This window comes from Sus scrofa, chromosome 7 (genome assembly GCF_000003025.6).
Source record: "Sus scrofa isolate TJ Tabasco breed Duroc chromosome 7, Sscrofa11.1, whole genome shotgun sequence".
Taxonomy (NCBI): Eukaryota; Metazoa; Chordata; class Mammalia; order Artiodactyla; family Suidae; genus Sus; species Sus scrofa.
In genome coordinates this window covers 112643137-112655163 of record NC_010449.5, presented here as the reverse complement: position 1 = coordinate 112655163, position 12027 = coordinate 112643137, and the positions used below count along the sequence as shown (strand labels likewise).

Sequence of the window (12027 nt, the reverse complement as noted above, 5' to 3'; positions counted from 1 at the left end):
TACCACTGAGCCACAATGGGAACTCCCCTTATATAGATGTAAGATATATAAGATAAAATATAGTTCCACGTTTCATGCCTGTTCCCTCTAATGTAAGCCTGTGGAACAAGGTTAGGGAGAGTGTCATTTTTCCAAGAATATTATCCAAGCTTATAGCTTTCTCCTGCCCTTTGTCCAAAGTCATTACAGTATAATGGGAAGGGTATATAAACTACATATATTGTCTTACATATAAACTACATTTATTGTCCTGTATGTATAATTTCTCACAGTTGAACATCTGATGAGATTTGGACTGCAGACAATTTGAGGTTCTAATCTCTGGCAAGAACCTAGAATGTAGCTCTTCTTTGTTGCCAAATTCAGATCCATCTGCTTTAACAGGCAAGTAGGTTAAGATGATAACTGCAGGCAAGGCCAAGTACTTTTTGTGAGAAAACAGCCCTGGGTCCACTCCTACACGATATAAATTGGCTTTCGTAAGTTCTGTGTCACAGATATGTCAGTGATCATTTCAGCGTGGCACATTCTCAGAATAGATTGAATCTCTTTGTTTTCAGTGGCCATTAAAAAGAAATCTCAGACCAGCCTCCAAGGATGTCTCCTTTTGAGTACTGTGAACTGATGAAACCTTCAAAACTTAATTATGAAAAGATTGTTACACAGAGAAATTACATGACCGAATATAAAGAATTACTGGCTCCAAGCTTTTCAAATATTTGAAGGACAGAATAATTGACTTTAAAACAGTTTTTCTGACGATAGTTAGCAACACCATTTGCGCAGTGGGGTTGCTTCTAATAAACGACAGTAAAAGTGATATCAGGAGGAAGCCAAGGACAGCGCCATAGAGCATTAAAATAAATCACTGTTTTTAGAGTCAGGCTGCTCATGTCTGTAATCTTTATTCTCCCACCTAAAGGATCTGACACTCTGGATAACTTATTTAAGCTCTCTGAGTTTCACTGTTTTCTGGAGATCACCTATTTTCTCTGAGGATTGTACTGCTCCTATAGTAGCACCTACTTGGTAGCATCGCTTATGAGGATCAAATTATCATATCTAAATAGAACAGGCCCAAAGAAAGTGTCCAGCAGCTCTAGTTCTTATTTATTTATTTATTTTTTTGTCTTTTTGCTATTTTGGGGGGCCACTCCTGTGGCATATGGAGGTTCCCAGGCTAGGGGTCTAATCGGAGCTGTAGCCACTGGCCTACGCCAGAGCCACAGCAACTCGGGATCCGAGCCGCGTCTGCAACCTACACCACAGCTCACGGCAACGCCGGATCGTTAACCCACTGAGCAGGGGCAGGGATCGAACCCGCAACCTCATGGTTCCTAGTCGGATTCGTTAACTGCTGCGCCACGACGGGAACTCCAGCTCTAGTTCTTATCTCTTTGTCTAGTCTTCAAAGCAGTGGGCTGGGTGAAGATACAGATTTTGAAGGAGGGCAGTCAAAACTCTGCTTTACATCACTTCGTTCTTCTCCGTCAGGGGCCCCTTCCCGTTTCCCGCCACTCACTCTGTTGACTGAAATGCTGCGTCTACACAAACAGCCGTAGCCGGGAGTGTAGATTGATCCAACACCATTTAGTCCATCTTCGGTGTATGTCCGCAGAGGTAAAAAGCCTCAGAAGTATCAATAAAAACTGAACATTCTCATGCTATTTCTTATAAAGAGAATAAAAAACAGCATTGGCTTAAAAAAAAACAACACACAACTCATGCTTGCAGTTTGTTGTAGAAGAAATTGGAAGCGACTTAAGAAATAACAATTTTTAGGAATCTGATGAATCCATAATTTTAGCTGGAAAGTTAATGGAGTAGATGATTGGCGTGGACCAAGGACCCACCAGGCAGAGTGGACTTGAAATAATTGTAGCAGGAGACAGTTTCCACTTAAGTGCTTTATTCAGTCTAAGCTTTAAAATAAGTGCTTTATATGGAGAAATGTAATGTATGCCCGACTGGAAAGGGGTGGGGTTGGGAGAGGAGAAAGCAGGAGATTCCTTGAGTTATAAACTGAGATGAGTCTTCCTCTCAGATGTCACTAAGGATCTGGGTGTTCATGGTGTCCCCGAGCGCGTCCATGCTTCTGCTAACTCTGTCCCAGAAATCTGCCCGCATTCCCGATTCCGGTATTCTCTTTCAAGAGAATACAAATAAAAATATTTAATTCAACTCAAATCTAATAATACGTCCATAGCCTTTTCTAAATTTTGTTTTGTCATCTCACTGCCTGGCGAAGTTGTTTTTAGTTTCAAGGGCAAACCCCAGCCTTCCTCTAACAGAGTTGCTAGCTCGGTGGATAAACACAGAGGTGCAAAGACATCAGAAAATGCAGTTCCAGCACATCCTCAGTAGTCAGAGATCTTGTTGACAATGACCGCCTCATGCTCCATTTCTCTTCTTTAAGCTCTGAACCTCACCAGTCCAAGTCTAAATACAAATAAGCTCCAGGGCAGCTATGCCAAGCAAGGCTAGAAGTCGGGGAGAAATGACCTAAATGCTCTGGAGAAATGGTGCTGCATGTGTGCTCCACGATGCTGACGTTTATGCTGCTGGCGAGCTGTAGGATGCTGCTCTCAGATGTTTCCCTGTGCTGGCAGTCAGCATTCATTGGTTGGTCTGTAAATAAATGTTTCCATTCAGATTTATAATGCCATCTTTAGGGTGATGTTCCTAAAGCTTTTTTTTTGGGGGGGGGGTGGTTATAACTACTTAGAGAGTCTGATAAAAGCTGTGGATCCTCTGTTCTCATCAGAATGCATGTATGCGTACATACATTTGAAAACATTGCGAAACATTGAAATAGTTTCATGGAATTTACATGGAGCCTCCTTTTAATGATCTGAAACTGGCTGTGAGAAATTTATCTTCCTCTTCTTGAAAGGATTCCTCAAGGGCTCTCTTGCACCTTCTTACAGGCTTAGAATGTGTAATTCCAGATGACGGTATCTACCAATTATTGAGCTTTTACTCTTTGTTAGATGCTATGCGTTCCTCGTTTCCAAAGGTGAACTCTGGATCATCTCCTCCAAATCTGTCCTTCCTGTGGCCTCCCCATCTCACCTAACACCAGCTCCATCTCCTCATGTGCTCAGGTAGGGCTGGGTCTTTACCACCACCACCACCACCGCTGCTGCCGTCCCCTTTCTCCTAGGCTCCACCATCTCTTCTTGCTGTTGTGAGTAATCGCCGTACTTCCGCTCTTACTATTCTGAACACAGCAGCCAGAGTCATCAGTTCTATTACAGCGCAAGTCTTAATCATACCGCGGTTGTACTCAGAATCTTCAGAGACTTCTTACTTCATTTATAGTAAAAGATGAATTCCTTACAATGGCCAGACCTTCGGTGCTGCCCGGCTCCAGGGGCCATAGGAAAAAGTAAAGAGAACCAAAAATGGTGAAAAGGAAGGCTAATGTAACAAACTGTAAAAATATACTTGATTTTTTCTTTTATTCTCTTTGAAAGACGTAAAACTATATAAGGTAATAATTATAATTATTGTTGGGTCTGTAACATATATAGTTAAACTATGTGTAACAATAATACAAAAGGGAGGAAGAGAGAACAGAGCTAAGTGGGAGCGATGTTTCTCTATGTCACTGAAATTAAGGCGGTATAAATCTAAAGCTGTTTCTGATGGTGCGTGCATGGTAAGCCGTAGAGCAACCACTAAGAAAAAACTCAAAAATGTGAAATTCATTAAAGGAATTAAAATGTTACACTATAAAATATTCCCTTGATGAAAAAGAAGTAAGGAATAGAGGAACAAACAAAGATAGAAACTATGTAGGAAACAAAAAAGTAAAATAGCAGGCATAAGTCCAACTATATCAATATTAACATTAAAAATGAGTGGACTAAGCAGTATAATCAAAAGACAGAGCTTGTCAGATGATGAAAAAAGTCCAACTACATACTGTTTATTGAAGGTACACTGTAGTTTCAAAGATATAAATAGATTAAAAAAGATGCAAAATGATAAATCATGCAAACAGCAACCGCAAGAAAGCAGGAGTGGCCATACTAATATTAGACAAAATATACTTGAAAAAAAAGTGTTACTAGAGATTTAAAGGGACCCCTCACAATGGTAAAAGGAACAATTCACCAGGAAGATATAACAATTATAAACATAACTATACCTAACAACATAGACCCAAAATACATGAAATAAAAACTGACAGAAATGGAGGGAGAGATAGACAATTATATTCCATTTTCAGTAGTATATAAGAGTAACTAGTCAAATGAATGACAAGGAAATGGAAAATAAACCATTAAGATATAAAGACATCCATGGAACACTCTAAACTACAACAGCCGAATGCATATTTTTCTTAAGTTCACATGGAACATTCTCCAGGATAGACTATATGCTAAGCCATTAAAAAAAAAACTCAATAAATCTGAAAAGATTAAAATCATAGAGAGTATGTTCTCTGACCACAATGGACTAAAATTAGAAATTAGTAACAAAAAAACTTTGGGGATATTCACAACTATGTGAAATTAAACAGCACACTTCTAAATAACCAATGTACCAAAGAAGAAATCAAAAAATAAATGAGAAGATACTTTGAGATGAGAGAAAATGATGATACTACATACCAAGTCTTATACAGTGCAGCTAAAACAGTACTTAGTGGGAAATTTATAGCTGTAATTGCCTAAATTCAATAAAGAAGAAGAAAGCTCTCAAATCACTAAGTTAATCTTCCATCTTAAGACACTGGAAAAAGAAGAACTAAACCCAAAGTAGGCAAAAGTGAGGGAAACAATAAAGATCAGAGCAGAAATTTAGCAAAACAATAGAGAAAATGAATAAAATAAAAAGATGGTTCATTGAAGAGGTAAAGTTGACAGACCTTCAGCTAGACTTAACCAAGAAAAAAAGGGAGAACACTCAAATTAGTAAATCAGAATGGTAGGGGACTTTGCTGAATTTAGAAGGAGGAGTTCCTGTTGTGGCGCAGTGGTTAGTGAACCCGTCTAGCGTCTATGAGGACTCAGGTTTGATTCCTGACCTTGCTCAGTGGGTTAAGGATACAACATGTAACAAGTAAGAGATTGAACTAGTTGTAGTAACCGTAATGGTAATAAAAACTAACCATAACAAAAACCCCAAGTCCATTTGACTTCACTAGAGAATGTTACCAAACTGGTTTTTTGGGGGATTGGTTTTTTTTTTGTTTGTTTTTTTGGGTTTTTTGTTTTTTTTTTTTTTTTTTTTTGGCTTTTTAGGGCCACACTCACAGCATATGGAAATTCCCAGGCTAGGGGGTCAGATCAGAGCTACGTAGGCCAGCCTGTGCCACAGCCACAGCAACACGAGCTCTGAGCTGAGTCTGTAACCCACACCACAGCTCACAGCAATGCCGGATCCGTGACCCACTGAGCGAGGCCAGGGACTGAACCCTCGTCCTCATGGATTCCAGTCGGGTTGGTTACCGCTGCACCACAACGGGAACTCTGTATGTTACCAAACATCTAAGGAGGGATTAATACCATTCTTTAAAACATCCCAAAATAGAAGAGGAAGAAGCACTTCCCAACACATTCTATGAGGCCAGGGTTATCCCAATACCAAACCAGGTAAGAGATCACCAGAAAAGAAGGATACAGACCAATTATCTCTCATGAATAGAAACACAAAAATTCCCCAGAGAATACTATCAAACTGAATCCAGCAGCAAATAAAAATGATTACATACTATGGACGAGTGGGATTTATCCAGGAATGCGAGGTTGATTTTACAAGTGAAAAATCAATTAATATACCATATTAATAGAATAAAGAACAGAAACCACATAGTGGTATCTCAGTAGGTATAGAAAAAGCATTTGACCAAATTCAGCACTCCTTCATGATAAAAAAAATTCAACAAAATAGGACTAGAAGTAAACGTCCTCCACCTGTTAAAGACATTTACGAAAAACCCACAGCCGACGTAATATTTAGTGAGGAAAGACTAAATGCTTTCTCCCTAAAATCAGAAGCAGGGTATCCACTTTTACCACATTATTCAATATTTTAGGCAAGAAAATAACATAAAAGACCTTCCCATCGGAAAGGAAGGAGAAACCCTCTCTCTATAGCTGACGTGACTTATAAATAGAAATGTCTCAGGAATCCATTAAAAAACTATTAGAACTGGGAGTTCCTATTGTGACTCAGCGGGTTATGAACGTTTCTAGTGTCCATGAGGATGGGAGTTCCATCCCTGGCCTCCCTCAGAGGGTTAAGGACCGGCATTGCTGCAGGCTGTGGTGTAGGTCCAAGATGTGGCTTGGATCCTGCATTGCTGTGGCTATGGTGTAGGCTGGCCGGCAGCTGCAGCTACACTTTGACCACTAGCAACTTCCATATGCCGCAGGTGCAGCCCTAAAAAGAAGAAGAAGGAAAAAAAAAAAGAATCTCACTGCATCAGTCGCTCTGGAGGTGCCGGTTCAATCTCTGACCCTGTGCAATGAGTTAAAGGATGTGGCATTGCCGCAGCTGCAGATTCAGTCCCAGGCCTGGAAATGTCCATATGCCACAGGTTGTGGCCGTTAAAGGAAAGAAAGTGTGGCACTAGAATAAAGATAGACTTAGAGATAATAGAACAGAATTGAGAGTCCAGAAATAAATTCTCACATTTATGGTCAGTTGGTTTTTTAACAGGGGTGCTGATGAGGAAAGAACAGTCATGGGGCTGAAACAGCTGGATAGCCATAAGCACAAGTATGAAATGGGCCCCATACCTCCCAACATATATAAAAATCGACTCAAAAGGGTCAAAGATTAAAACTAAGAGCTAAACGTATAAATCTCTTAGAAGAAATCATAGGGATAAAATTTTGAGACCTTGGTTTTGGCAGTGATTTCATGACATCAAAAGCACAAGCAACTAAAGGGAAAACAGGTAAAAATAGGATTTCTGGGAGGGGAGAGTGTGAAAATATTTTAAAATCAAATGTGATGGTTGCACAACTCTGTACTACAAACCATTGAATTTTACACTTCAGATGGACAGATGGCACTGCATGTGAATTGTATTTCAAGTAAAAAAGAAAAAAACCAAAAGAGGCAAAAAAAAAAAAAAAAACCCTTGATGAGACATTACACATAAGATATAGAAATATCCAATAAGCCATCAAAAGATATTAAATATCATTATTTAGGAAAATGCAAATTAAAACCGTAATGAGATACCACTGCATACCAAACGGAACTAGAATTGCAACTCAGAGTACCAAGGGCTTACACTGATTCCAGCACTTACCCAGGTATCGTAGCTCCTGCTGTGATAGTCCTTGAGCAGCCTCTGTATCTGTTTTACCATTGTTAACAGCCTGGACCAGTGGATAGAGTTGGCTTTTCACCTTTAAAGCATGCAACCATGTACCCACAAATGAAGTATATTTATTCTATGAATGTTAAGTCTTACCCCTGGGCTATTGGCCTTTTTTTTTTTTTTTTTTGTCTTTTTAGAGTTGCACCTGCCACATATGGAAATTCCCAGGTTAGGGGTCAAATTGGAGTTGCAGCTGCTGGCCTATGCCACAGCCATAGCAACACGGGATCCGAGCTGCATCTGTGACCTACACCATAGCTCACGACAACACCGGATCCCTAAACCACTGAGCGAGGCCAGGGATCGAATGTGCATCTTCATGGATGCTATGTTACAGTCTTAACCCGCAGAGCCACAAAGGGAACTCCAGGACTTTTTTTCTTCTTTTTTAATGATTCACTTGCCTTTGAGTTTCAGAGTGATTTTTTTCAGACTCTAATATTTATTCCAGTATAAAGAATTTGGTTCAGTTAATAATGCAGTAAGCACTATCTTAATAGTGCTTTCTGCATGCAGGCACTGTTCTGAATTTTTATTTTAATTTTATTTTTATTTATTTTATCTTATTTTTTTGTCTTTTTAGGGCCGCACCTGCAACATATGGAGATTCCTAGGATCCAAGCTGCGTCTGCGACCAATACCGCTGCTCATGGCAACTCTGGATCCTTAACCCACTGAGCAAGGCGAGGAATCATACCCGCATCCTCATGGATACTAGTCAGGCTCATTGAATGTTGAACCACTACAGGAACTCCCTGTTCTGGATTTTTAAAGATGCATACCACTGATCCTGACTTTGAAAAGCTCAGAGTTTAGTAGTTCCCATTGTGGCTCAGCAGTTAATGAACCTGACCGCTATCCATGAGGACGCTATCCATGAGGACACAGGTTCAATCCCTGGCCTCACTCAGTGGGTTAAGGAGCCAGCACTGCCATGACCTGTGGTGTAGGTCACAGACGCGGCTCGGATCCCACATTGCTGTGGCTCTGGCGTAGGCTGGCAGCTATAGCTCCCACTGGACCCCTGGCCTGGGAACCTTCGTATGCCACAGGTGTGCCCTAAAAAGAAAGACAAAAAAAAAAAAAAAAAAAAAAAAGCTCAGAGTTTAGCAGAGAAAGCAAGTATGCAAATAAACATTTTCAATGCAGATAGATAATTGTACTGGTATAAGTCTTGAATAAGTAGAGTGGTTAACATAAAAGGAAATGATCAACTCTGCTGGAGTGGTTATTGGAGCTGAGATCATTGAATAGGACATTCAAGGATATATAGGAGTTTGCCAGTTAGTCAGCAGACCTAGGATCCCTATTTCTGTGCCGTGACTAACCATGGAAACCATTTATGCATAAACATCACTATTGGATTTAAATAAATAACTACTTAAAAGTTGAAAAAATTCATTGTTAGTTTGCGGGAATGCTGTGTTCCTTTACACCTTTTTAATAACTAGCTTTGTGTTAAGATATAATTAAAACCCCCTGGCAAAACACAGAAGGCTTAAAAGGGCAGTGCTTTTTGCTGGCATGTGCTTTGTAAAATACCTTGCAAAACAACCAGCTTTTGGAGTTGTTTCATTCCATTGCATCTGCTTTTTGGAATTTAAAGTTAAATAAGCAAGTTAAAAATTAGCGAACTCATGAAGATTTTGCTTTTCTTTTTTTTTTATCAAATTGTGGTTAACTTAATAAATGAATACACTTGAGATCCGTGCTTTTCAAATTTTGCAGGAGAAAAGCTTTCATCTATATCTGTGATTATTTTCTAAGTGTACATTATTTCTCATACACAAATGTTGTGTAAGGTAGTAATGGTTAGTTTCTGGTGAAACTATTATGTTTATCAGTAAATGTCTTCTTAGAGCTAATTATGAACATAATTATGGTTTATCATTATTAGTATTCAGTTCCTTATTTATTTCTCACTGTAGCCTTTTTGTCTCGTATTTCATTGTTCCCTTTGGGATAAAAAAGGGCACATTTCAAGGGAAATAGGAATCTTTTAGTTTCAGGTGTTTTGATCTAGCCATGTTGTGCTGCTTACACTTTGGAGCAATAAGAAGGCTACCTGATATGGAACATACATTTTTGGAAGGGCTGTGCATTGACAATTCTGGAAAATCAGGAATCTGCTGAAGAATAGTAGACTGGAAATAAAAATGAACTTTTAAAATATGAAAAAAAAAATAGTGACTGGCAACTACTACTACAAAGGAAAGGCTGGGATTTTTGTTTTGTTTTATTCTGTTCCTTCTTTATTTTAATTATTATCATGGTTGATGTTTTCGTACTCCACAGCAAATTAAGTATTGTATGGCGATGGCAGAGGTTTCTGATACGCTGCATTTGGGAAATTTATTTCAATATATGCCGATTTCATGTCATAGTTTTAATTGCAAAACTCAATGCCAATTCGTTCCATTGCAGTGTAGGGTAATCATTACCTTATGAAACTGTATTATATGAATTTCATCATATATTCTACATGAAGCTGTATACTAAGAATTGAACAAAAATAATACATTAAAAATCAGTGGCATATGGTTAATCCAAAGTGATTAAAACGGAAATACTAACTTTAGTTTATGAATATAAATCAAAGACAGAAAAAAATGTATTTCGTTTTTAGATTATATAAATGGTGGAGAACTTTTTACTCATCTTTCTCAAAGAGAGCGTTTCACAGAGCACGAGGTGCAGATCTATGTTGGAGAGATTGTCCTTGCCTTGGAACATCTCCACAAGGTAAGATGCTCAACCTTTGGGATTCCTGTCTCTGAAAAATCTGTTAACTGACGTGATGGTGGCGCTAGAAGAGCTCATGTGTTTACCTGTCGTTGTCTCAGTGGAGCTTGTGAGGGCGCCCTTGGAGATCTTGACCAAGTGTTTCAGTTTCATGGGTCCTTTTTTAAAAGTCTGCTTTCTATTTATAGTTCTGTGATACAGATTAAAAAGGTAGAACCTGAGCTTTTTGGGGGTTTTTTTGGGGGGGAGTTTTGTTTGGGGTTTTTTTTGGTTTTGGTTTATGAAAACTCCTACTCCTTATTACAAAGTATCACTGGAATAAAAGATTTCCATTCTTAAAATAACCTGTGAGATGAAACGATAAGTCATAAGCTGTACTTCCTCCACTGTGACTTACTCCATTGCAGACTCTGCCTGTACATCTTCAGGGTATATTTCCCGAGTAGCTTGGAATATTTGAGAGAAGCACTTACCTATGGTACCCAGCTACCCCACCCTCTCATCTGACTTTCTTTTCCATTTGTTCGTCCCTGGCCTCTTCTCTTACGCCCTCGCCCTCCCTTCTGCTCCATTTTTTTCATGTAGCATGAGCTCAGTTACTCAAAACTTGAAACCGAATCCATGTATGTGATGCCGTTTGAACTCAATAAAATCGGTTTAAATTTTCTAAAAGTATTATTTCAGATACTGCTATTCTTGATCCAGGAAACTTTGATGAAAATTTTTTTAATGAAGAAGGATTATGGTAGAAGCAAACAGTCATTATGTAGCCTAGACCTGTGTGTATTTCCTGAGAAATCAACAGTACAAGAATAATTTGTATCAAAGGTGTGTGAGGCCATAAGGAGCATGACTTGAGTCGCTAAATTCAGAGGACACAGGTACATCATAAAGCCGCTGTTTTTCTTTGTTAGGTATTCATAGTCTGCCCTAGATTACAGGTAGAAGACATTAAAGTGCTGATTAAGGAGCATAAAAAAGAATGGAGAGAAATGAAGGAAGAAGGAAGACAAAGACGAGGAAGAAGGATGACGTTTTTAAAGGGTCAGGGAGATGCGAATTGCAGGATGGAGGCAACGGATGGGAGAGATTGTGAAGAAGAAACAAGGAGGAAGGGATCAAGAAATGGGTGGATCTATAGCCCAGGACAGAAACTCAGCTGGGCAGGAGGAGGGAGACGAGGTACAGAAGAGGAATCCTAAGAAGAGTGAAGGACAGATGCGTAAGAGCAGGAGGGAGGTAGAAGAGGCTCTGGGTGCAGGGCTGCCGAAAAGAAGAGGAGCGTAGGGTGGGAGCCGAACTGAAGTGATGAGAACAGACGTTTGGATTCCTTTTGATCGAGTTGTTGGTATGGTGATGAGCTTTCTGCTTTGGTTGTTTTTGTGGGATATAAAGTGGGACATCTTTATACATGAGACACATCAGACCTATGCATAGGCTGAAAGCTTGTGTTTTATGCTTCGGGAAATTAGATGTAATTTTTGTAATATGAAAATGATGGTGACAGTCACCTTAAATACCAGCGGAAACGCAAACAAAATACAAAGCGCTGAGAGATCAGCTGGTAAATTCAGCTTTTAATTTGTATGGGAACTGTTCATTCTGTTTATTAAAGGAAAACCCATGAACATTCGTTGTTATTAAAAGAGGCTAATGAGAAACACAGAGGTGGAGACCATGATGAGTACAAGGTATACGTGTAATTGCAGCGATGTGAAAGTAATATGAAGATCAGATCTTTGCTAAACTCTTCTTAACCTTCCTTAAAAAGATAATACGGAGAAATAGAACATGAAGCCAGTAATGCTAATCTTGACAGAGCTGCTAACACGGAGTTCCCAGGAAGAGACAAAAATGGGGCGTTTACCTGAAAGTGAGGAGGGGAAGCAGGTGGTCAATGACTTATTCCTAAAATCTTTTCCAAAGAGATTGTTTAAAAA

General features: G+C 39.3%; 1 protein-coding gene across 6 annotated transcripts in view; it reads left to right on the top strand.

The window, feature by feature from the left end:
- RPS6KA5 (ribosomal protein S6 kinase A5) overlaps positions 1 to 12027 on the top strand; it is a 191682-nt gene that overhangs the window by 98503 nt on the left and 81152 nt on the right. For all 6 annotated transcript variants that reach the window (XM_021099611.1, XM_021099610.1, XM_021099614.1 and 3 more), the window contains one exon: positions 9972 to 10087. In XM_021099611.1, the coding sequence (XP_020955270.1) occupies positions 9972 to 10087 (116 nt within the window). The remainder of the gene's footprint in view (positions 1 to 9971; positions 10088 to 12027) is intronic.